The 25,948-nt window shown below is 43.3% G+C and overlaps 5 protein-coding genes across 5 annotated transcripts in view; 4 read left to right on the top strand and 1 right to left on the bottom strand.

Annotated features, from left to right (window-relative positions):
* Positions 1 to 7,695, top strand: part of LOC118410669 (ammonium transporter 1 member 2-like) — a 10,588-nt gene extending 2,893 nt beyond the window's left edge. Inside the window, exons 4-12 of the mRNA XM_035812473.1 lie at positions 34 to 203; positions 1,164 to 1,235; positions 1,670 to 1,729; positions 2,412 to 2,488; positions 3,266 to 3,367; positions 4,243 to 4,356; positions 5,006 to 5,106; positions 5,743 to 6,106; positions 6,914 to 7,695. Of these exons, the coding sequence (XP_035668366.1) occupies positions 34 to 203; positions 1,164 to 1,235; positions 1,670 to 1,729; positions 2,412 to 2,488; positions 3,266 to 3,367; positions 4,243 to 4,356; positions 5,006 to 5,106; positions 5,743 to 6,106; positions 6,914 to 7,695 (1,842 nt within the window). The remainder of the gene's footprint in view (positions 1 to 33; positions 204 to 1,163; positions 1,236 to 1,669; positions 1,730 to 2,411; positions 2,489 to 3,265; positions 3,368 to 4,242; positions 4,357 to 5,005; positions 5,107 to 5,742; positions 6,107 to 6,913) is intronic.
* Positions 7,696 to 10,745: 3,050 nt separating this feature from the next.
* Positions 10,746 to 11,667, top strand: LOC118410067 (short-chain collagen C4-like). Its single transcript, XM_035811547.1, has one exon. It carries the CDS (start codon positions 10,793 to 10,795, stop codon positions 11,660 to 11,662), a length of 870 nt encoding a protein of 289 aa, XP_035667440.1. The 5' UTR covers positions 10,746 to 10,792; the 3' UTR covers positions 11,663 to 11,667.
* Positions 11,668 to 11,895: 228 nt separating this feature from the next.
* Positions 11,896 to 14,097, top strand: LOC118410667 (short-chain collagen C4-like). Its single transcript, XM_035812470.1, has 2 exons — positions 11,896 to 11,914; positions 12,688 to 14,097. The coding sequence occupies exons 1-2, from the start codon at positions 11,896 to 11,898 to the stop codon at positions 13,482 to 13,484; spliced, it is 816 nt and encodes a 271-aa protein (XP_035668363.1). The 3' UTR covers positions 13,485 to 14,097.
* A 1,915-nt stretch (positions 14,098 to 16,012) lies between these two features.
* Positions 16,013 to 16,882, bottom strand: LOC118410664 (short-chain collagen C4-like). Its single transcript, XM_035812466.1, has one exon. The coding sequence runs from the start codon at positions 16,880 to 16,882 to the stop codon at positions 16,013 to 16,015; it is 870 nt and encodes a 289-aa protein (XP_035668359.1).
* A 3,411-nt stretch (positions 16,883 to 20,293) lies between these two features.
* The window catches only part of LOC118410661 (putative ammonium transporter 3), a 7,615-nt gene continuing 1,960 nt past the window's right edge, over positions 20,294 to 25,948 (top strand). The window contains exons 1-5 of the mRNA XM_035812463.1: positions 20,294 to 21,162; positions 23,628 to 23,806; positions 24,346 to 24,417; positions 24,852 to 24,911; positions 25,721 to 25,797. Of these exons, the coding sequence (XP_035668356.1) occupies positions 20,716 to 21,162; positions 23,628 to 23,806; positions 24,346 to 24,417; positions 24,852 to 24,911; positions 25,721 to 25,797 (835 nt within the window). The 5' untranslated portion in view covers positions 20,294 to 20,715. The remainder of the gene's footprint in view (positions 21,163 to 23,627; positions 23,807 to 24,345; positions 24,418 to 24,851; positions 24,912 to 25,720; positions 25,798 to 25,948) is intronic.

The raw sequence follows: 25,948 nt of genomic DNA, 5'->3' as shown, positions 1-25,948 counted from the left end.
CAATAAATCATAGTTTACCCTGCCCGTCCCCAGATGGGAGTGATAGACGTTGCGGGGACGGGGGCCGTGCACCTGTGCGGGGCGTCCTGCGGGCTGGTGGCCACTCTCCTGCTGAAGCCGCGGATTGGGCGCTTCGATGACGAGAAAGGCTCGCCCGAGATGTCCTCACCGACGAACGTGCTGCTCGGGACGTTCATGCTGTGGTAGGGAGAGTGCTGCCCACGTTCTTAAAGCCCCCTTCACGCGAGAGCAAGAATGAGCCGGAATGCCGTCAGAATAAAAGTTCTTTTCTATTCCTGGGAATTCGTAGTGTATTCTAGAAAATCTCACCGCATTCAGGATATTTGTGACCGTTCTTTTGGCTGGCCCGAAAGTTTCTGACACGCTAAAAACTTTCGAGGTGCATTTGCAGTGGAGAAATATCGAACGGCATTCAAAGTGGCTTCGAAGTGTATTTTAACTATTCTAACGGCGTTATGACCGCGTTCTACGGCATTCCAACACTATTCGAAACTTTCTTATCTCCATTTTGAATCCTACCAGAATGTGGCCAAAAGAATATCTGGGATGCAGTGAGAATTTCCAGAAAAATACACTAGGAATGTGGCACGAATTTTACAAATACTTCATTCCGACTGGTTCTACTTGATTCCTGCTAATTCGGTTTCAGTGTGAAGGCCCTAAAAAGGAGTCCTAAACTCCACAAAAGAGTATTATTTTCCGATAGATATGACCAAATTTAGGAAGTTAACCACGCATGCTACTTCACATTATACGGTAAAGTACCTATACTAGCCTCGCGCACATCAAAAACATTCAGAATTGGTTAACGCATACTTCAAATAAAGATTAAGCCTAAAGACAAACCTTCTTGAGTAGAACATAGATTAAACTTGATATATACATGTAGGTTTGGAATGTCAAATTTCAGCCGAAATCCTCTTATAATATTGTATTTCAGCTGTGAAAAGTTGAATGGTACCAGGCCCTGGTATCTAAAATATAGTGAATATACAAGTATTCTGGGACGGAGATCTGTTAAGACATATTTTTTTCGGCTTGGCTGATATACATATATTACGACATACATTGCAATTTACACAGATTTTTTTTTACTTTACAAAATGCATAACCAGTGTTGAATTATATTTTTTTCTGTCTAGGTGGGGTTGGCTTGGATTTAACTGCGGAAGTACCTACGGTATCCAAGGAGGGAAATGGCAACTAGCCGCAAGGTGAGAGTTCAAAACTCGAAAAAAGTTGCAAATTTGATATGACAGTTAATGTTATGAAGGGAAGTCCGGCATAACTTGACAACTGCAAAATAAAAATTGTGACTCACCAAGTTTTTACCTAGTCCTCCGGTCTTGTTTGCTTGTTTGTTTGTTTGTCTGTTTTTGTTATTCTTCATAATGCTTAAGTATCCGGATGCTCAACACACGTCACTTTCCGGAAGTGACGTGAGGACCAGGTCAAAGGTGGTTGGAAGTCTGTATCGGCCCCCGTCACTTGTTGCAAACCTACAACTGAGCTTATTTCTTATTTCGTTTCTGCTTTGTAACGTAAAGGGACGTTATAAGAAAAAAAGTAGACAACGTTTAGAACACCATTCATCTGGTTTACTTTTGTGTACTTTAACTTAAAAATTTGTAACTTGTTCTGTTTTCAGGTCTGCCGTGTCTACCATGTTGGGTTCCTTGGGAGGAGGAATTGTAGGTGTTGTCTACAGGTAACTTACTCTCAATCAAAAGTAGAATGATGCTGGTCTTCAGTGATGACCTAGAAAGAAACATACTTCCTAACCTTTGAAGATTTTCTACCGTCATTTCTAGTAACAAAACTCTTCAACTCCTACAAGAATTCATGTATTTCCTACAGATAAAGTTAACTCATTCCGTAACGCCATGTTGAGTGGCCTAATTAGAAAACCACTATTTAATGATCAAATCGTGTGTTTTTTTTAACAATGTGTATCGACATGATGTGTATTTTAAACCATATACATACTATCTCACTACCCTTGGTATCCACTTATAACTGCTTTGTTTCAATGTCGACAACACCAAATAGCCTAGAAGCAAGACTGTTTGCAGGGCCTACGCAGGTCAGCTTCTCGTCTCCAGTGCCATCATGCCCCGATAAAATTTTACCACAGGCTCCCTGTGTCAGATACCTTCGGAAATTCTCTCAAACTGCAGAAGAAGCTGTGATTGATGACTACTCACATCACAAGTGGCATGGCACCACAGTTAGTTGTAGTAGCTCAGGATCTAACTCAAGAGCCTGTGGTGCAAGTTTCCTCAAGGTCATGGAGCCAAGGAGCTGGTCTGTGTAATCCTTGAAAACAGTTTGGCATCCAGGCTAGCAAATTAATGAATGAATTGGTATACTTTTACGTGTTGTGTTCCAAGTTACGCTACCAAAAAAGGACAGTTCAACGTCGGCGACATCGTCAACGGCATCCTAGGTGGCCTGGTGTCTGTCACCGGTAAGTTAGGCCCCATCTTTGGGCTTGGAAGCTCATTTGTGTTGGTAGTAATCGTATCAAAATGCTAAACTTTTCTTTCAACACAAAAGTACAAACGGATAAAATTTTCAACGACCACATCGCCTTCTTCAGGATCAAGATGACTACTTTGTAAGATGTATAAAGGAGGCCAATCAGGGCACTTCAGCCTCATAGCATGATATATAGTTCATTTTAATATGTAGGTGGGATACATAGTAAACGTGGTGTGTTCCTGGCGTCACTTCTGCAGATAGAAGGGTCATTCATTCTGTGAATAAGGTCGACGTAGTTCGTCCGAGAATTTAGAGGGGTAAGTCACTATAATGTTAATTAAAGTGTTGGATGTAAAGTGTTATAATTAGCATTTTTCTATAGTTTTCAAACTATATGTCTGTACACAAAAATAAAGCGCTTACCAACAAGCTTTCAATCAGTCCTCTGATCCTTATCAAGTTGAAATGACCCAGAGCCTATGTCACACATGACATACTGGAACGGAAGTGTGACGTCAGCAAAAGGTCAAAGGTGCTTGACAGTCGGTATGGGCCCCCGTCTTGGTTGAGGGAAGGTTGGTGGGCTCTGATGTAGATGGCCTCTTTCACTGATCGTGAGCTTGTTGGTAAGCGCGTTATTTTTGTGTACGGACAGAGAGTTTAAAAATTGTAACATAATGTTTCATGACTACCGTCACAGATGAACTTACATTCAGGCGTTTTTATTTATTCCTTTTTTTTAAATTTGTCTTCTATTACCCAGCGATCTGTGCGATAGCTAGTCCGTTCGGAGGTCTGGTGATCGGGTCTTTCGGAGGACTGTGCGCTGATCTCGGCGTCCCTTTACTGAACTACCTGAAGATAGGTACGTGCGTGGACTCCAACTCTTGGTATAAACTATTCCAGGCAAATTCTCCTACGCAGAGACATCCAACGGCGCCAGCACACTGCCTCTTGTCTGTACTCCGCTAGCTCAACTGTCACCACCAGTTCCTGGCCACCCTGCTTATAAATATTAATGATCTTACCCTTATATATGCGAGATCACTTTTGAAAACTGAAAGGCCTATTCTCTAATTGGCTGACAGCTGGTTTTGGTGACGCCCACAGGAACTGATGGTGACGGTTGAGATAGCAGAGTGCAGACAAGAAGCGGTTTGCTGGCGCCGTTGGATGTCACTGCGTAGGAGAATGTATTCCAGGATATTTCAATCTTACTATCAGGATCTTCAAAGATTAATCTGTATTTTTCATTCATTATTTCCGTCGTACTAGGCTATAATTAGTACCAAGACCACTAAGATACATCGGAGGTTCTGAAATGAGTCTGCGATGATACGTGCATTCCAAAAAATGAATAGCTTAGTTAATACTTAAACATTGGAGATTGTTTTGGCATCAGAAAATTTAAAGGCACACAGTGTTTGATCCACCTAATATTAAGATTCAAGTTTTTATGCTATAGTTATAGTAGAATTTTAGTTATAGTAGAATTTTAGTTAATACATTTAACGTTTGTAGTTTGTAGTCAACAGTACGCCACTGTACGTTTTGTGGTGCCGACAAAGCATCCGTTAGTACGACAATGCGAGATATGGATCAGATATCGATGGCAGACTTTACCCTGTGCGAAACCTTAGCGCCCCCTGGCAAAACACACAGAAACTGCACTGCACCAAATCATAACCTTTGGGTTAATACTGCATATACGAGACCGTTTTTCATAACGCGTGTTTTCAGACGACCCAGTTGGAGCGGTGCCAGTGCACGGGTTCGCCGCCATATGGGGCATGCTGGCCGTGGGACTCTTCGCTCTAAACGACGGCCTGGAGAACTTTTCCTTCGGTAGAAAGGGTACGTGCGTCTAAGAGTTAAAGTGTAAGCATAATTATGAGATCAACTTTGACCCCCTTTCAAGTTGAACGATCCGCAGATCAGTACAGTAGAATTTTGAAAAGGCTCGGCATGCCAAGACGGCAATGTTTCGAAATTTGTTTTCAACCAGAAATGTCATAATGGCACATATTAATATACGACTGGGGTCGGTTTTGACCCCATACGATGGTTTGAGGGTTAAAGATCTAAAAAAGATATCATTTAAAAGAATCCATGGATAACAAATTTTCTTTATACATAATCTAAGTGCTTTGCAAGAGGATAATGTGCGGTGACTGTTAAGTGTCACTTTCGTCATACAGGTCGATTCTAACTGTTCTACTTCAAACTGCAGCTAGGTGTCGCTACTGTGCTGTGAAGAATGCGGTTCCAAAGTGAAGGAGTCTATACCCTCTTCATCCCGATTCATGACTGAATTTCTTTTGTCCATTCAGCCACCTTCATGCGATGAGTGTATCTATTGTCCTCTCCGTTACACGAACCATCTTCAAAGTACCACATAACCAAATTTTTCAACTGCAATACGATAAAGACAAGGAAAAGGTGACGCTGCAGTCTATATTTATATTGTTTGATGTATTCTGTCACATTTTGCCCCCCTCCCCAGGGCTTCTGTACGGAGGGGGACCTTACCTGCTGGGGGTCCAACTGATCGCGGTGGTCGTCATCATCCTCTGGGGCGCCGGCGTCTCCTTTGTCTTACTCAAGGTAGGCCTTGTTAATTAGAGAAATAAAGATTAAGCTATGTAAACATCTAACAAGGGGCACCGAAATACATTTTATGTCGTGTGCAAAATTTAATGTTACGAAACGATTTGTAACTTGTTGCGAAACGACTTGTACCTTGTTGCGAAACGACGTCCCTTGTTGCGAACTGACATTCTTGCGAGACAACCTTTTACCGTCGTGTGGTAGTCTACTAGAGATTACCGACCTAAGTGGGGTCATGAACCATAACATTGTTGTTTTGTTTGAACCTTCATTAACACGTGGTTTGTTAGTTGTAAAAATGAAGTAGCTTAAGAGACGTAGCCTGGCTTGATTGTAATTGTTAAAGTGCAAGGCCAACAGGGCATAGTGACACTTTCTAAATTTCCTGAATATAGGAATAAAAGACCTGTTGGTTGTGATCATGCCCTTTCACATAAATTCTTGTTACAACGTGCAACATCTCTATTTTGAAGATGTAGACATACTATTATACCTGCCTTTTTTGCCCTCTCGCATGTAGACATGGCCTGAATTCAGGGAATATGATCTGTAAAGACTATTTTGTCCTTCACATTGTTTTCTTTATAGTGCATTTTGTGATCAGATTTTGTTCTTTTAATTATAATTCTGTAGCTGATAGACGTGACTATGGGTCTGCGCATGTCCGAAGAGGAGGAGGAACTTGGAGCGGACATATGCGAACACGAGATCGACCAGAACGACGACCCGTACGAAGAAATTCAGCGTTACCTCACCATCTGTGACGACCACGAAAACAAGATGGCGGCCGAAAACAACATGGCGGTCGCGGACGTGGAGGATGACGGGAAGGGGACTGACCAAGACATGGCGGTGGCGGGTGGCAAACGTGGAGTGTTCGCAATCGTGCGCTCCCTGTTCAAGACTGTTAAAACGGACCGCCCCTACCAGCCGAACGGAACTGGAGACGGTGGAGATTCAAATGATCCGATCAACTTTGACAGAAACTGGATTCTACGTAGGGCAATGGAAGAAGAGCAAACTAAGAATAATTAGATATGATTTAATTTGACATCACTCATAATTTGTCCCCATTTGTAGACTCTGAGCCAATCTACTGATGTGACACTAACTGTAGCACTCGATCTCATTTCTTGTACGTACATTTTTCTTGAGGTTTAAAAATGCTACTGAAAATAGATAGCAGATCACTGTCCAGTATTAGCTTACCTCTTGTTGACGACGTCCTGTTGGTAATTTTTTGCCAATTCAACTTCCCTGCATGAGCTGATTGCTTAATCAGGATAGTGTAGCTTGCCCTTTTCCGTGCTGATGCTGCAGATTTAGTTCCCTATTCAGTGTGTTTTGCTGTCGTACGCCATATTTAGGTGGAAAATATTCCAAATGCATGCAAAAAAAGATAACAAATCCATCGATGGCAAAAAAACAATGCACTGCAAAATTATAAGGAAAAGCCCAAACGTTTGCTTGGCGTTTTTCACTGTGTACTGCCGATTCAAAAGTAAAAAAAGCAGATGTTGAAGATGATAACATAGGAGAACCGCCACCATTTCCGGCTTAACAATGAAGTTCTAGGGTAAAATTGTAGCAGTTTCAGCATATAATGTCATATTTTATCTGTGAATTATATTTAGACATGTCTATATAAGAAGAGTTAAGAAGACTACTTTCAAACCATTCTGCCCTACCGTCGAAGTAGCAGCTTGCCGATCTCTAGGCATTAAAAGCAGGATGGACAGTCAAGCTACGGTTGTCCTTCTCGTACTTTCTGCACTGTTTCTGTTCTCTGCCTGCCTTGCGGTAGAATCGGAGGGTGAGGAAGGGTCATGTCCCAAGCAGATGGAAAACAACATCACGGTGGTGGCTCCGCACGGACCGAAAGGGGACATAGGACAGGAGGGACCGAGGGGCGTTCGCGGGGAGAAGGGAGTGACAGGCCGTCCCGGGAAGCTCGGACCACACGGCGTGGAGGGCCAGAAGGGTGGGGAAGGAGCTCCGGGACAGAAAGGCAGCCAAGGCGCGAAAGGATTGGGTGGAGGAGCTGTGTATATCCGGTGGGGGAGGAAATCGTGTGACGAGAGTACGGGTACGGTGACCGTGTACTCTGGGCTCGCCGGCGGAGAGTGGTACAACCACAACGGAGGAGGAAGCAACTACCAGTGCCTCCCTGCAGACCCGGAGTGGGGCTGGTATGACGATGAGGTTTCGGCAGCGAGGGCATATTTGCACGCTGCCGAGTACCAAATCTACTCAAACGCAGTATACGACAGGGCTCTTCAAGACCGTGACGTGCCCTGTGCAGCTTGCTACAGTCTTTCCCGTCGCGCGCAGCTGATGATCCCCGCCCGTAAGACCTGTCCAGAAGGCTGGACGCGGGAGTACGGTGGCTACCTGATGGCTGAACACTGGGACCACGCCGGCCGTACGGAGTTTGTGTGTATGGACGGGGAGCCCGAGATTTTGTCAGGCGGAGAAGGGAACGACAACGGCGCGCTGTTCTACCTCGTGGAGGCCCGCTGTTGGTCACTGCCGTGCCCACCCTACGTTGAAGGGAGGGAGGTCACATGCGTCGTGTGCACAAAATAGAATGTTTTCAGTCACGTGACAGTGACGTAATGTAGCAGCCGCCATGTTGCTTTGTGAAAGGTACGAGCGAATTCGTCATGCAAAGGATATAACGTCCTTGTTGCAAGTAACACTCCAAGGCAAGATAAAAACCCTTTGTCTCTCCATAGAAATCACTATACGTTGATAATCATTGCCTTATCAAAATCATTTTTATCTTAGATTTGTCCATTCCATCAACATATTTACCTTTGCCAGAATGGCAAGGTTATGTTTTAGGCGTGTGAGTCTGTCTGTCTGTCTGTCTGTGTGTTAACAGCATAACTCGAGAAGCCTTGGATGGACCCTGATGATGTTTGGTATGAGGGTAGGGGTCGGGAAAACGAAGGTTAAGTTCGATAATGGGCCCCCTAGCGGCTTGCTAAGGTACTGCAGCGGAACCTTAATTTCTGATATCTCGTGTTCTGAACATGCTGTGGTCACGATTTTTGAGTGGTAGATAGCCCCTGGGGCAGAGAGTAAGTGTTGTGAGTTTGGGCCCCCTGGCGGCTTTTTTGGAACTGCAGGCGCCGGTTTCCTTTCAAACTTTGAACGAGAGTAGCTCGACAACGTGTTGACAGATCATCATCATTTTTGGTATGTAGATAGAATAAGTGACGACTAACATAATGGGATACTAATTATGCAAATCAAAAGCTTTTTTGCATAATTAATGAGGAAAGTTTATGAATCCACTGTATTCTATGATATTACTTTCAAACTTGTCACATATGTAGCTGGGAAGGAGAGAAATGTCGATAGATATCAATTATACAAATGTCGACCTCATTTGCATAATTAATGAGAAAATATGAACGTGTTGACAGATCATCATGATTTTTTGTATGTAGATATCCTAAGTGAAGACTTACATAATGAGATACTAATTATATAAATTAACAGCTAATTTGCGTAATTAATGAGAAAAGTTCATAAATCCACTGCATTCCGTGATAAGACTTTCAAAGTTGTAACGTATGTAACTGAGAAAGAGGGCAGAGAGTAAGAGGTGTATGTTTGGGTCCCCTAGGGTCTTTTTTGGTAACTGCAGGAGCCGGTTTAGTTTCAGACTTTGAAAGAGAATAAGTAAAGAAAGGATGAAAGGATCATCATGGTTTTTGGTATGCTGATAGCTTAAGTAATGCTTGATACAATTTGATATTAATTATGTAAATTGGGATCTAATTTGCATGATTAATTACGAAATTTTATAAGCCAACTCCAGGCATATGAAATGAAATGTATTGAGTAACACATTTATGTCTACAGACATCATGTTACATAACAAACCTGGTTTATTTGGCAAAGGTATGTGTTCGTGGAACTCAAGTTGTACATGCAAGCGCAAATATGAGAAGGGACAGTCATGTTATGAAGCTATTTGGCAAGTTAAGTTTTATTTAACAGCAAACAAGCTATCGCAGTCTACTGTAAATCGGTCTTCTTAATGTGTCTGTTCTTCTAGTAAATAGAAAATATAAATAAAATTAAGAGGGTGAATATCCCGTTAGTGAAATAAACTGATGGAATCTAAACCTTCCGTGTGTATTTTTATGGTGTTATCTATATTGGTTTGTACACTGGTCAGGAGTTTTGCCTATCGCTTTCCGGGCTCCTATATATACCTGGTCTGCGTCCAAATACCAAGAGTGTGAATGCTGATTGAAGTAGATAGGGTTGTTTCCGTGTAATGATCTATTGGAGTGGTCGCCAGCATCCCCACACATGAATCTCAGTGATAAACGACAGGGTTATGAGGTCACAGCAAAAATACTGGAAGGGCTGTCAATTTTCGGGCGGGGCGTGTGGGTTAGTAAGTTTGCTTGTGAGGGAGTATGCCGTACCTCTGGTTCTAATCATATAACGTTAACTAGATTGCCACTTCTTTGATTTGCACGTTTACAGAAGGGGTACGGTTCGTTCTTGTCGTCCAGAGAGGGTGTTGTAAAAAAAGGCACATTCTCCTGAAAGGTTGCACTTAGGGAAATTTCAAGAGCCCTATAGACCTGGTGATGGCTTGGAAATTATGTCATTATGATCTCATTTTTAAGCACCGACTTGTATAGTGGAATTGCTACTCCCCTCACCATCCATTTTCAATATGATCCTGTGACGTGAAAAATTTGTATCAACCCAAACATGTCACCGTTTCCCTGCTCTTGCAAGTACCCTCTCCATCGCCAACTGAATGAGATCCAAGTATACCAATAGCTTCTTCTAATACATGTAGTCACACACTTGTACCCTTATATATCTCCGCTTTTACAGCTGTAATCATCTCCATCATCATCCACTGCGTTCTGCATCTATAGTCTTTGGAAAGTTCTATAGCTGCATTCAGTCGTTCTTCATCTTTTTCCACTGTGCTTCTACATATACCTGGACTTTTCCAGCTGTCCATATCCCAATAGAAAAATCCGCCTATCGTTTCCTGTTAACATCCTTCTTTGTCCTGAAAACTCAACAGTAAATTAAAAATACAACACGAAGCATTACGAGTGGTATCTAGCTGGTGTAAACGAGGTACCATTAGTCAGTTTATTTTTCATTGTTTTGTTTTTTCAATATTGCTTGCACTTCAAGCCCTTTTATGAGTAATTGGATCGGTATATCGGCATAACTTGGTATAGCACTACATTTTGCCTGCACTTTCCTTTTCCACAACTGACAGGCCACCCTGATAGCCACTTCTTTGTACCCTTATCTCTACTGTTCTAGCTATCGATACTGTAATAAAAAAGTCCATCTGTCAATTATAGTGCCATACCAAATGTCTTCTGACAACTCAACAAAAAAGTAAATATTCAGATAGGATGGGAGGGACGCGTAGCTGGTATAAAGCAGGTGCATTTAGCCAGATAACTGAATGCTAGTCATTAATTTCGCTGGACAGGCAAGTTCTAGGGTAAACATGTAACACTTAAGTGATATTGTGTAATCTTAATGTGGGCTATATTGGGAATTTTGAGACTTTTTAAGACTCTTAAAAGGGCACTTTAGCAGGCTTAAGAAAACACTGATTATTCTCCATCACAACAAAGTTAGCTGGAAACCATTCTTTTATCCACATTAGAGCAGGATGGGTGGTCAAGCTAGGGTTGTCTTCATTGCTCTTTTTGCTCTATTTCTGTTCTCTGCATGCCTTGCGGCAGACTCGGAGAGTGAGGAAGGGTCATGTCTGAAGCAGATGGAAAACAGCAACGTCAACAACATCACGGTGGTGGCTCCGCTCGGACCGAGGGGAGAAACGGGACCGCCGGGACCGAGGGGCGTTCGCGGAGAAAAGGGAGAGACCGGCCGTCCCGGGAAGCTCGGACCACACGGCATGGAGGGCCAGAAGGGTGAGAGAGGAGCCCTGGGACAGAAAGGCAACCAAGGCGCGGAAGGATTGGGCGGAGGAGCTGTGTATGTCCGGTGGGGGAGGACATCGTGCGATGAGGGTACGGGAACGGTAACGGTGTACTCTGGGCTTGCCGGCGGAGCACTCTACAGCAACAAGGGAGGGGGAAGCAACTATCAGTGCCTCCCTACAGATCCAGAGTGGGGCCGATTCGAAGATGGGACTCAAGGGTGGAAGTCCTATATGTACGGCGCGGAGTACCAACTCAACACAAACGTACCGTACGACAAGGCTACCCTTCACGACCGTGACGTGCCGTGCGCGGTTTGCTGCAGTATCTCCCGCCGCGCGCAGCTGATGATTCCCGCCCGTAAGACCTGTCCGGAAGGCTGGACGCGGGAGTACGGCGGCTACCTGATGGCTGATTACTACGTCCACTCCAGCCGTACGGAGTTCGTGTGTATGGACGGGGAGCCCGAGGTCCGGCCAGGCGGGGAGGGGAACGACAACGGTGCGCTGTTCTACCCCGTGGAGGCCCGCTGCGGCTCGCTGCCGTGTCCGCCGTACGTGGAAGGGAGAGAGCTGACATGTGTCGTGTGCACAAAATAGTCTGTCCACAGTCACGTGACACTGACGTAATGTAGCATCCGCCATATTTTATGGTGAAAGACACTCCTGCATTTATGATGTATGGTTAATATCCATAACAGATAATTTTCCTCAGCGTCAGAATTGTGATGATTTACTTCTTTGTATTCTAAATCAACACAATAATAACTGTCTTAATTACAATCTTGTCCGAGCGTTCTCCATGGCTATCTACTTGTATTCACTCTACCAAAATGGCGGCCATCCATGGATGTAAGCAAACACAAATGACACCAGAAAGTCATGTTTATCAAAAGTTAAATATAATTGTGTTGGAACATTCAATTAACATATGTATAGAGTCTACACTTCTGTGTGTGCTTTTCATTGCGTTTTCAATATTGCTTACACTTCAAGCCCTTTTATGAGTAATTGGATTGAGATATTGGCTTATGTAATGAACGCCGGAGCGAACTACTTTCCGGATGGTACCCAGGCTAGGCATGACCTGGTATAGCATTACATTTTGCCTGCACTTTCATTTTCCACAGCTGACAGGCCACCCTAATAGCCACTTCTTTGCACCCTTATCCCTACTGTTCTAGCTATTAATATTGCAATAAAAAAAAGACCGTCTGTAGTTTCTAGTGCCGTATCAAATGTATTCTGACAACTCATCAGTAAAGTAAATATTTAGGTAGGATAGAAGGGACGCGTAGCTTGTATAAAGCAAGTGCTTTTAGTCAGATAACTGAATGCTAGCTTATATCATTAATTTCACTGTGCATGCAAGTTCTAGGGTAAACATGAAACACTTAAGACATATGGTGTAATCTTAACGAGAGCTATTTTGGGAATTGTAAGATTTTTTAGACTCTTAAAAAGGCAGTTCAGCAGGCTAAAGAATCCAGATTATTCTCCGCTGCAATAAGGGTAGCTGGAAGCCACTCTGTTATAGAGACTTTAGAGCAGGATGGGTGGCCAAGCTACGGTTGTCCTTTTTGTACTTTCTGCACTGTTTTTGTTCTCGGTTTGCCTTGCGGAAGACTCAGAGGGTAAGGAGGGGTCATGTCTCAAGCAGATGGAAAATAGCAACGTTAACAACATCACGGTGGTGGCTCCGCCCGGACCGAGGGGGGACACGGGACCGCCGGGACCGAGGGGCGTTCGCGGGGAGAAGGGAGAGACGGGCCGTCCCGGGAAGCTCGGACCACACGGCATGGAGGGCCAGAAGGGTGGGAAAGGAGCTCCGGGACCGAAAGGCAGTCTAGACGCGGAAGGATTGTGTGGAGGAGCTGTGTATATCCGGTGGGGACGGACATCGTGCGATGAGAGTACGGGTACTGTGAAAGTGTACTCTGGGATAGCCGGCGGAGCATTCTACAACAACAAGGGAGGAGGAAGCAACTTTCAGTGCCTTCCTACAGACCCGGAGTGGGGCCGATACGAAGATGGGACTCAAGGGTGGAAGTCCTTTATGTACGGCGCGGAGTACCAACTCGACACAAACGTACCGTACGACAAGGCTACCTTTCACGACCATGACGTGCCCTGCGCGGTTTGCTACAGTCTTTCCCGCCACGCGCAGCTGATGATCCCCGCCCGTAAGACCTGCCCGGAAGGCTGGATGCGGGAGTACGGAGGCTACCTGATGGCAGAACGTTACGACCAAGATGGCCGTACGGAGTTCGTGTGCATGGACGGGGAGCCCGAGGTGTTGCCAGGCGGGGAAGCGAACTACAACGGTGCACTTTTCTACCCCGTGGAGGCCCGCTGCGGCTCGCTACCGTGTCTGCCGTACGTGGATGGGAGGGAGCTGACATGTGTCGTCTGTACAAAATAGACTGTCCACAGTCATGTGACAGTGACGTAATGTGGCATCCGCCATGTTGGTGGGTGAAAGACACGAGCGAATTCATGATGTGAAGTAACACTCAAAGGCAAGATGACAACTTTTTTGTCTCTCTTTGTCTAGAAATCACTATACTTTGATAATCATCACCTTAATTACCATAATTACCTGCAAGTTCCGAGTGACCTGTTTTCATCTTAGACTTGTTCACTCCATCAACATATTTGTACATGCAAGCGCAAATAGGAAATGGGACAGTCGTGTCTTACCTTATATCATGGATCTGTTGAGTGAGTTAAGTTTTATTCCACAGAAAACAAGCTATCGCAGTCTACCTAAAATAGGTCCTTATAATGTGTCTACTTCTAGTATATAAATATCATTAAGGCTTGAGTCACATTTACAAATAGGGGCCCGGCCGGGCAGCTTTCTGGAGCGAAAAGAATGATATAAAAGACATCAAAATACACAAAATGTAAAAATAAGATTCCTGGGCATAATATGTGTATATTTCTATGTATAAAATATAATTTTCGTTTCTTAAAACATCCCAGCCGGGCCCCGGTTTGGAATTGTGACCTAAGCCTAAGCCAAGCAACCTGTTTCAGCACCTTATAGATATCAGTGTCACTGACGAAAACTAGCGGATGGTAGTTGAAACGCTTGACCGTTCCCAAAATCATATCCAGTTGCTTGAGTAACTCCTTTTTGGCTTATCTTATTACCAATATGTTTAATCTTCATCGACGTATAAAAAAAACGTGGCGAGCATCTCAACGTGCTGCTTATTGTATTATAACAAAAGACTAGTACTATTTAGAGATGGAAACTGGAAGGGTATAAAGGGAAATATAGATATCATTAAGAGGGTGAATAGGTGAAATAAACAGATGGAACCTAAGTATTTCGTGTGTATTTTAATTGTGTTGCCTACAAGTTACGGGGTATTCGTGTGTGTGTGTGTGTGTGTGTGTGTGCGTGTGTGTGTGTGTGTATTTTTGGGATCCTAATTTGCATAATTTATATTCAACGATGTCCATATTTATGTAACTTCCAAATGCCAGAAGAATGACCAAATTGTGGTCTGTAAGCCTTATTGACCTCAGGTGTATTCATAGGAGTGTAAGAGTTTTACTACAAATGACACCCTCTCCGAAAAGACTGGAACGCGACCCCTTCCTAAAAAGTGTGATTCAAACCAATGAATCAGCCTTCCAGGTAATAAATACATTCGTAGCTCTCTTGAGCTAAGGCTTAGTTTAATGTAGTGGAGGAGGGAGAACTGCGCCTAGAACTCTCCAGTAAATATATGGTGAGACCCCGCTTTGCATCACATCATTTTCGCCTGAATTCAGAAAAAAAAATTGTTCCTCTTCGGGGATGGTCAAATAGACCAGAATAGGTAAACATGTTGTGTTGTAGCCTACTAATCATAGTTTTAAAAGTTACACTACTGAGATAGCCATGACTATTGTTGCAGAAGTGAAACTTGTTGGATAGTTGTAAAAGTGCCACCGATATGGAAGCCATGAATGTAGTTGCTAACTTGGCAAGTGATACCCGCGTACCACACTAGTATCACTTTTACTACACTAGTTCAATTCTTTGATACAGGAATGAATGCCTTGTTAATTGCGATGCCACGCGTTGTCACTTCAAGTCTTGTTACGAAGTCTATGTTGCCTATTTTAAAAAAAAAATCTTTTTTAAAAAGTTTTTTTACGGCATCTTGTTTTTTTTCTTCTTTTTTTTCATCATGCATAGGATACAATCCATAAAGTTTACTTGTTGTGGCGTTACTATACTAAAACAACCCTCGTTCGGGACACGAATGGTGTACCTCAATCAGCGTTCACACTTGATATTTGGACACAGTCCAGGAATATATATATAGAAGCCAGAAAGCGATAGCCAAAACTCCCGGGCAGTGCACAAACCAGTGTAGATAACACAATAAAAATACACACAGAAGGCTTAGATTCCATCTGTTTATTTCACCAACAAGATATTCACCCTCTTAATGTTTTTTATATTGCTTTTACCCTTTCAGTTTTCATCTCTGAATAGTCCTAGTCTTTTGTTGTCATAGAATAAGCCGTCGTTACTTGTCACATTATTGAACTTAAAGATATCTAATAGTACATAATATTGACATACTAGGACGCATGAAGAAGACCAATCTACAGTTATCACCTGTAAATAGCCTGTTTGCTGTGGACTTTTGTGGATTACTCTCCAAAAAGCTTTATGGTGTAGGGTAAGACATGACCTTCCTTTTTCATATTTGGGCTTGCACTAACGTAATATACGTACAATTATGCTGTTGAATGGGACAAATCTAAGATGAAAATCAGTCTTTATCAATGTATAATGATATATAGACATTGGTAAGAGACAAAAAGCTGTCATCTTGCCTTGGAGCATCACATCATGACTTCGCTCGTGTCTTTCCCGCCACAACATGGCGGATGCTACATTACGTCAGTGTCACGTGACTGTGGACATTCTATTTCGTGAGTCTATTTCGTGCACACGACACATGCCAGCTCCCTCCCATCCACGTACGGTGGGCACGGCAGCGAGCCGCAGCGGGCCTCTGTGAGGTAGAATAAGGCACCGTTGTCGCTCCCCTCTCCGCCTGGCCGGACCTCGGGCTCCCCGTCCATGCACACAAACTCCGTACGGCCGGGGTGGTTGTAGTACGCCGCCATCAGGTAGCCTCCGTACTCCCGCGTCCAGCCTTCCGGGCAGGTCTTACGGGCGGGAATCATCAGCTGCGCGCGGCGGGAGAGACTGTAGCAAACCGCGCATGGCACGTCACGGTTGTGGAGTGTAGCCTTGTCGTACGGTACGTTTGTGCTGATTTCGTACTCTGCACCGTACATATGGGACTTCGATCCCTGAACCCCATCTTCGTACTGGCCCCACTCCGGATCTGCAGGGAGGCACTGGTAGTTGCTTCCTCCTCCCTTGTTGTTGTAGTGCGCCCCGCCGGCGAGCCCGGAGTACACCGTTACCGTACCCGTACCCTCATCGCAAAATGTCCGTCCCCACCGGATATACACAGCTCCTCCGCCCAATCCTTCCGCCCCCTGGCTGCCTTTCTGTCCCAGAGCTCCTTTCTCTCCCTTCTGGCCCTCCATGCCGTGTGGGCCGAGCTTCCCGGGACGGCCCGTCTCTCCCTTCTCCCCGCGGACGCCCCTCGGTCCCGGTGGTCCCGTGTCACCCCTTGGTCCGGGCGGAGCCACCACCGTGATGTTGTTGACGTTACTGTTTTCCATCTGCTTCGGACATGACCCTTCCTCACCCCCTGAGTCTACCGCAAGGCAGGCAGAGAACAAAAACAGTGCAGAAAGTGTAGCAACAATTACTGCAGCTTGACTCGCCATTGTACTTTATGATCTCAAGAAATATCAAACTGGGGCTTGTAGCTTCCTCGACGGTGGTTGAAAACAGCCTGAATTCTTCAGTCTGCTAAGCTGCTCTCAAATCTTGGAATATCTGGAACATTTTATGTTAACATCTTAAGTTGAAACATTCCTACAGCTGGGAAAGCGATTCTTGACTAGTTTATGTGGGGACACTTTCTTGGCAATCATTAAGTTGATCCTTGTACCAGTTCCAGGGTCAAAAGAAGCATGACACATCTGGTCATGTTTTAAAACCATCACATGGAAGCTATTGAAAGTCGGGCGTTTCTCTGTTCCTGTAGCCCAAATTCTTCCAGATAAAAAGAACTGCAGCCAGCCAAATGAGCTCTAGATTTTAGCCTTGCGATAGAGTAGCCCAACAAATATAAAGAGGTGACACTTTTTTGAACTCTAATATGGATACAACATATTACAATGAGACTCCGCTTCTTCGAAATTTACGATAAGCATTACTACAAGCACATTGAACATCAAGTCATAGCCATGTATTAAAAATTTGATTATAACTAGTATATATATAGCTAGGGGCACAGCCCAACGTATGTGCAATTTGACCGTACGTTTTTTTGGAGGCCACGTCCGCCACGTATTTCTGAAAACGTTCAGGCTGTACAGGACAGCCACGTCACCCGTACTGGCACGTACGGGGGGTGAATTCCGCAGCCCAATGACACACAAAGTTTTGCCTGCACGTTTATTATGGTCAACGGCGAGTCTACGTGCTCCAAAACCCGTTGTATTCCCTACGAGTTCGTATACGGAGGCGGTACTTACCACCTACAAATCCCAAAACATTGCCCACGTATTTGCAAATACGGCGGGTCGGCATTTTGTTATGTATTGTAAAGCTAAGGGCACATCTCTTCAAAAACAGGAGGCCCAATATTAATGTTGTACCCCTACCGAAAGGGACCGTTGTAGCCCCAATCCAGATATATATCCTGACAACGGGACTTAAACCAGTATCTACTAGTTATCAACTAATTGGCACCAGGAGTTTCATGAGTTTTTCTACCAGTTGGGCCACAGGAACATCCCTATCTGGAACGAATGAACAAGAAAATGTGTACAAATTTAAGAAAACACTTGCTGAGTATCATTCAACATTTCGAATGAAGAATAGATGTTGCCTTTGAAATGTTTCAAAAGTTCTCCGAAAGGCACAGTAATCTTATGAAAACTTATTGCGTTGACGTGCATCTGTGTCATGTAATTCTCAAAAATGATAGTCTAAACCCTCCCTATTATTCAACATCGCGTTGATTATAATCCCTTATCTGTTAATTACTAGAAGTATCATCCCCAATCTGTATCGATTAGAATGTGCCATTAGCACCGGAAATCCGACCAAAAATTCAGTATTGTTGTTTTGCAAATGGATCTATTTGGGCTGTACCACCCTTACTTCAGAAGAGGGGAGATCTTTTTACAACAGGAGTATTAGATACAAATCATTGGTAAAATAAGACTCACTGATATGTATGGGTACAGTTAGCTTTGCACATTGTCAGTTCACTACAATACAGTACATGAAAAGTCATTTCGTTACATGGAATAAGTCGTTTCGCTACATGGTAGAAGTCGTTTCGCTACATTAAGATATTACTTCCCTAAAGAGTCTAATAGTTCCAGAAATCCCTTTCCTACAATCACCTATGTTACCCAGTGAAATAACAACCAAATATAGCAAAAGAAGGTTTGCCATGTAGCCAAACGACATACATAATGAAGTTTTCTACTATATAGCGAAATCACATAGCGAACTAATGATGTAGCAAAGCGACCGGTGCATGAAAGTGAGTACTGTCCATAAATTGGAACAGTCCAATGCATGTAATTACACGTGTAAAAAAAGGATTTTTTCGTGAGTTTTCAAATCCCTGTAAGGTAAGGATTATGATAGATTTGTGTGATTAGGGTAGTTTAATCCGCATTAGTTAGGTGCTTTATCCATAAATCTCAAGACATCTCTGTCCAGCTTACAACTGTCACGATGTCGAGTACGAAAGTCCTCCAATGACATAGCTAAAAGATACCAGTACAGGCTAGATCATGTTGAGCGACCTACACTATGTGATTGAGCTGTTTTGTTTCGTAAATGATGTTCAAATTTCAATGCAGGTCGGGATGTTATTTTCTTATGAACAGGATTATGTACAGATGTGTAAACTTTCATTTTAAATGCAAACATGAGTATGTCTGAAATGCTGATTTGAAAATAAATTTTAACTGAACTGGCTTGAATACCCATAATCATGCCCTGTTCTTATATCTATGTTGGCCGACTTACATACAGCTCTATGAAAAACAAGACAGTGTTACTTACTTATATGTTACTAAAGCACATACAGCATACTATTTTAGAGTATTAGCATGCAATGCCATGCATATTAGCTAGATTTTCTTTAGTGATAGTCATAAATAATATTATTATGTTCGTTCTTTAGATATTAGGAATAGTTTAACTGCCCACCACGCATGTACAAGTTGCCATAAATTGTACATGTTACACTTGTTATTACACTTTTTCTTCCTGTAATGTTATTTCATACGCATATATACCTCAAGTATTAAAAATCAATTTTTTCGTGACAAGATTTGCCTAATGGAACGAGTGTGAATAAAAGATTACGACTTAAGCCAGCCCCTCCCAATGTTGAGTAAGACCACGTATGATTTAATCTCACGCCATGACACGGATAATCGCCATCTTGGATAGCGTTTGTGCACGTGAACATCACGTGAACAGTGCGTGGCGAGTGCAGAGGGCGGGGCCTATGTTGTTAGAGTTTCTATGTAACGTCGTGATCTTCTACGTATTCCATTAGATTCGCTGTTGTTACATAGAATATGACATAAAAGTGGCTTCGCCTCGACAGGTCATATAGCGGACACTAAAAGAGAGAAGGCAAGCAGACACAAAGACAATGTCTGCCAACTATACGTCTTTATCCAACGCCAGCAAGTCGACGTCGCCTCTGGTGGGGACGTCCGTTCCGCAAGGGGTGGAAACGAGCAGCGGTTTCGTGCAAATCGACAGCGATGACGCCACTTGGATCCTGACCAGCGCCATTTTTATCTTCACCATGCAGTCAGGCTTCAGTCTACTGGAATCTGGACAGGTGTTTTTATCGATTCAATGTTTCTGTATTCTGTACCTGTATCTTCACCATTCCTGTATCTCTATCTTTATGCATATATCTGTATACTGTATGTCCCTGTATCAGTATATCGATCTGTATCAGTATACCCATATATACCAGTATATCTTTGTACCTATGCATGTACACTGTATCTAGACCTGTAATTCTGTACCCGAGAGTGTATCCGTATCTGACGTGAATCCCTACTTGCATCTGTCGGTGCATGCAATGTACATTATATATTGCGATTCTATATCTATATCTGTATCTGCATATTCACATCTATGTCCTGCTTCTATAATCCACAGTTTGTCATTACAGACATGTCGTGGTTACAAGTTGTTTGGTAGCAAACGACTTGTTACAGTTACACCATGTATATCTATCATGAGGTCTGTCTTAATTTTTACTCTACAGAAAGGGGTTTCCTTTTAATAGATGGAAAGTACAACAAAAACTGTAACCTTAACTGTACAAACTGGGCTTTCTGAGATTGTGCATTCATGAAAAAATGGAGGTACTGCTTTTGGTGTGTCTGTGTGTCTCTTTGTCCTTCTTTCTGCCTGTCTGCCTCACAGTCACTGTGTTTGTGTTTCCGGATATTTGTTGTAGCATAACTGAAGATGTAGAACCTCCGGACGGATTGCAATGATATTTGGTATGGGAGTAGTTAATGGGAAGACGAAGGTCAGGGTCGATTTTGGTTTTCATGGTGTGTTGTTGCGTCTACAATCTTGCCAGGTGTCCATCAAGAACGAGGTCAACATCATATTCAAGAATGCCGTTGATGTCCTCTTCGGAGGGCTAACGTACTGGCTGGTCGGGTACGGCATGGGGTTCGGTAGCGAGCCCGGCTCAAACTCCGTCGTCGGCGTGGGCTACTACTTCTTGGACGCCTCGGAGAAAGACATGGGGTTCCTCTTCTCTAGCTTCTTCTTTCAGCTGGCGTTTGCGACGACGTCTGCGACGATCGTGAGCGGCGCCATGGCGGAGAGAGCCACGTTGGAAGCGTATGTGGTGTTCTCTTTGGTGAGCTCCCTCATCTACGCACTGCCGTCTAGATGGCTGTGGTACAAAGGTGGCTGGCTAAAACAGGTGAATATTTGTCTATTAGGCCACAGCATGTAAATTTTATGGATGACATCGTATGCATAGTGAAAAAGTAATGAGATGGCGAGAAAAAAAAGATGGGTAAAAAAAAAAAATGGCTAAATTTTCAAAATAGACACCATAAACGTCGTTACAAGATTTGTCCAGAGTGACGAAACGTGGCATCACAATTAACAAGGCATTCAATCCTGTATTAAAGAAGTGAACTAGTGTAGTAAAAGTGGTACTAGTGGTCGACAGGTAATTCACTTACTAAGTTGGCAACTACATTTATGGCTTCCATATTGGTGACACTTTTACAACTATCCAACAAGTTTCACTTCTGCAGCTATAGTCATGACTTCCTCCCTAGTGTCACTTATACAAGTATGATTATTAGGCTACAACACAATATGTTTGCCTATTTTGGTTTATCTGACCATCCCCGAAAAGGAATTTTTTTCTGAAATCAAGCGAAAATTGATGAGCGCGCTGATGTCATATCTAAAATTTACTTATTGTGGCCTTATGTTGTTTGGGCTGCATTTTTCGTGGGCATATAAATGAGAAATTGACTTGAGTGAGTCAATGGCTGACGCCAGGAGCCTGCTTTTGGACGGTTGCTGGTTCGAATGCCGGTCTGAATGGGGGATAACCTATATTCGTTGAAAAACAGGATGTAACGGATATATGTAGGGATAGAAGGTGGCCGAACAGTGGTTTTAAACTGTAATGTTTTGAAAACATTGCAGATTGAAATTAGTCTATTGACTTGACATCACTAAATGCTATTTTGAATATAACTGATAAAGGTTACCCCACGGTTAAAGGTGAACAAGCGTTACATACTGTAACGTTGTACAGAGCCAGTCCTATTCGTTGGCTGTATTACCGTAGACATCTTACCGGCGGCATTTTAGTATTCATGGACGAGAGACATCTTAACGTAGTAATAGAAATATCTCGGCTAACAGTTTGGGTCCAGACTAAGTGGTGCGTACCTAAAGCCCGGACTTGGAATTGGACCTAAATTTTTTTAGGTCCAAGTCGAAAAAAAATCCCAAATGTCCGGAGCCAAGTCCGGACTTGCAAAAAGCTATCTGTCACTTATATTCCCTTTTTTTTGTTCCTAAACCATCTAAAACCTTCCATAGACAATGAAATTTGCACTGGAAAAAGACAACAACAAAAAAACAGCTCGTGTTTACACTGGCTGTGTATCATTTTCATGTATTTTTCACATTGCATTTCAATTCATGCTAACATGCAGTTTTATATGCACCATCCCCCCTCCCCCTAAAATTTGCACATAATATGCAATGATGGGTTCAGGTCCGGACTTAAACCTGACCTGAACCTGAACTGCTGGACCTGAATCCAGACCTGAACTTGAAATTGAGTTTTGGTACGCACCACTAGGTCCAGTAGAGTTTGACGGCGATTCAGCACAAAGGACAAGCCCAACAACTCTAATGTGCTTTTGCCGTACTCGGGACGAAATGTCTCCTCGATATGTTATTAGCCAGGAAAAACTCTTATTCCGAATCCTAACATATTCCTGGACGCCTTTTCCCAGCAGATGACCTTGTCCAGTACTAAATAGAATTATGTAGATAAGATATATATTATGTAGGAATAAAGATCACTCTGTTTATTTCCAATTCCTATGGTACACTAGCTACAAGTAAGCGTTCTGAGTGACTACTAAACTATGCCATTTTTTTGCCCTTGGGGGTACATCAATTGAAATGTTTACAAACCTATAATACAAAACATATTTGTCTATATTCTTTGTACATACCTCTACTCTAACTATAACAGCAGTCCTGGTAGGGTAAGTTAAGCTATGCTATCATCAAGGGCATCTGGCCCCCAGATTCAAGATGGCGGAAGGCCACTGAAAGCCTTCCATCTTTACGTTAACGTTGTTATATAGAATATATGTCTGTATTAGCGACCACCGTTGCATAGCGACCACCTGGCCATTGCGGTCACTTTTTGTCGGTCCCTTGCATTTTTCCCATTGACATAAGCATTAAGAAATAGTCTATAGCGGCCACCTGTCCAATGCGGCCACGGCCATATGATTTCCGGTCCCGTAGGTACAGAAACACTGCCTATTACGACCATACGACGCCCGGTTGTAAATCGTAGTTTGCGAGGATTTGGAGTTCACGACAGGGTCATTTTGCCAGGTACCAGGCGAATTTACCTGGCAATATCAATCAATCATTTTCGGTAGATTTGACTTTGGCAGGGTCAGTTGGATTTTGAGACGATTGAGACGATCGAGACAATATTACTTGGTGAGAAAGATTGGTGGGTGTTGAAAATTATGTGTAACTATTGCTCGTGGTCAGTTGATCAACATTTTCTCACCACCTGTCGATAATGTACGCATTTCTCTAGTCCCTTGAGTGACCGCAATATAGGCAGGTTTCACTGTATATAGTTGTAATTTCTGTATCCAGATGGGTGCTCTGGACATCGCGGGGTCGGCTGTGGTCCACATCCTGGGTGGTACGAACGGACTGGTGGCTACTTTACTCATGGGGCCTCGAATCGGTGTCTTCAAACCAGGTACCAAGGAACCGAAGATGGGCTACCCGACCAACGCGCTACTGGGCATGTTCATGCTATGGGGAGTATGGTTCCATTTAGTGTCTTGAGAGAATGATAATTTTGTTTTAACGAGTTTGCTCACTGCAAGGCCATCGACCACTTCTAGCCTGAACTACGCTCGCTGTGGCAGCATCTCTTCCCCCTAAGTCAGAAACATCGAGCTTCTGAAAGCTTGACTAACTGACCCAATACAATAGGTGAAGCAGGGGTTACGACGCTGGTCGGGAAATTCCCTACCCCATTCAATTATGATGATTTCTTTTAAAAAACGTTGAGACGACCAGGAAAAACAATTATGATACTCAATCCTATCGAGTCTTCGAACTTTGCTGTTAGAAAGGGAAAAATTGGCCCATGGACACACAGAGAGAAATAGACAGACATGTACAAACAAGAAGACAGAGAGCGAGAGAGAGAGAGACGGAGAGAGTAGTTACATTGCTGCATTCCTGCTTCGTATTTCTACGCTTTTACAGAGGTTTTGTGCTATGTAATCGGTCTATTGCTCCAATGAGTTTGCCACTTGAAAAAAAACTGAATTACCCATTCTTTTTGTATTCCTTACAGGTGGGGTTGGCTGGGATTTAACTGTGGCAGTACATACGGAATAACTGGAGGGAAATGGAAACTCTCCTCTAGGTAAGTTTTCTAAGGATTTCGAGCTAAAAAGGCTGCCTATACAAGAGAGGAAACTAGAGCGGCATTGGTTTGATCGAGATGATAGTCCATGAAGCCGACATAGTACTATATATCACTGGCCTCTTAATGCATGTACAAAGGACGCAATATTGAACTTTTGGTTAGGACACTTTGATGACATTGTCCTGTGCAGTAATACTAGTAGTACCAGTGCCTTGTATAACATATGACTGATTGTAGAGATAGACATCACGATACAAAATTCCAGCTTCGTAATTACCAGTGGGCTAGCCCCCTGCAATGATGTCTGTGGCCCAAGGGGTTTAGAAACGGGGCCCTGTCCACATCCAAATATGTTGACAAAATTTCAAATGACGTTACTTACCTTTGTAGAGCGCTGTGTGATTGACCGAATATTCCCCATGTCGCTCCAGGGCTGCTGCTGCAACGCTGTTGGCATCCATGGGAGGTGGAACGGTCGGTATTGTCTACAGGTACAGTATGGCCATGGCCCATGTTGCCGATGTGTGTGTTTGTGTGTGTGTGTGTATGTGTGTGTGTGTGTGTGTGTTTGTGTGTGTGTGTGTTTGTGTGTGTGTGTGTGTAAGTGCGTGTGTGTGTGTGTGTGTGTAAGTGCGCGCGTGTGTGTGTGTGTAAGTGCGTGTGTGTGAGTGTGTGTTTGTGTGTGTGTGTGTGTGTGTGTGTGTGTGTGTAAGTGTGTGTGTGTGTGTATGTGTGTGTGTGTAAGTGCGTGTGTGTGTCTGTGTGTAAGTGCGTGTGTGCGTAAGTGCATGTGTGTGTAACTCGACAAGTCTTGAATGGATCCTGATGGTATTTGGTAGGTGGGTAGGGGTCTCTAAGACAAAGGTCTTACTGGCTTTCTAAAGTAATTTAGCGGAACTTGCGTTTGTCATATGCGTTGTCAACTCTATTAACTCAGTTGCCTACACTCAAATAACGTTACAACACCCCACCTCAATACTTGGATTTGTTTTCGTCTAGTGCTAAAACTTTCTTTGATGTTTTTTTCCCAGTACTTCCTCGCTGTGTTATTTTATAGCCACTGTATATGTACATGGAAACATCACTAATTTAAATGTATACTGTGTAATTTTGTGGAATACGAATAACAGATTTGTTTTTATCCTGCTGAGTTGTAATTTTGTATTGTACATTTGATACCATTGCTAAAGAGGACTCCAGGAAGATTGGCTAGTGCAGTTTTGCATTGACTAATTGATTTTTCTACTGAACAAACAAGAACCTAGCTGTAGACAGTTGCGCGTATTGTTTTTCTGCTCAGTTGGCTGATGAGGAACGGTAAGATAGAGATCCGCTACACTCTGGACGGTGTCCTAGGATCCCTGGTCTCTATATCAGGTAAGCACAACACAGCAAACTCTTTCTTTACTTTCTGGTTTAACCCCATATACGTATATTGGATACTCTGCGGCTCCCTGGATATACTTGAGCACCGCCAGGCACAAGGTTCATTTTGAGTCGGACTTTCAAAAAAATAATTCTGGGGCCC

Source organism: Branchiostoma floridae, chromosome 2 (assembly GCF_000003815.2).
Source record: "Branchiostoma floridae strain S238N-H82 chromosome 2, Bfl_VNyyK, whole genome shotgun sequence".
Lineage (NCBI taxonomy): Eukaryota > Metazoa > Chordata > Leptocardii > Amphioxiformes > Branchiostomatidae > Branchiostoma > Branchiostoma floridae.
Note: the sequence above shows the minus strand (reverse complement) of the source record. Positions and strands in the feature narration are given on the sequence as shown.

Coding starts and splice junctions, on each gene's coding strand:
- LOC118410067 (XM_035811547.1), top strand. CDS start 10,793: ATGGGTGGTCAAGCTAGGGTTGTCTTCATTGCTCTTTTTGCTCTATTT.
- LOC118410664 (XM_035812466.1), bottom strand. CDS start 16,882: ATGGCGAGTCAAGCTGCAGTAATTGTTGCTACACTTTCTGCACTGTTT.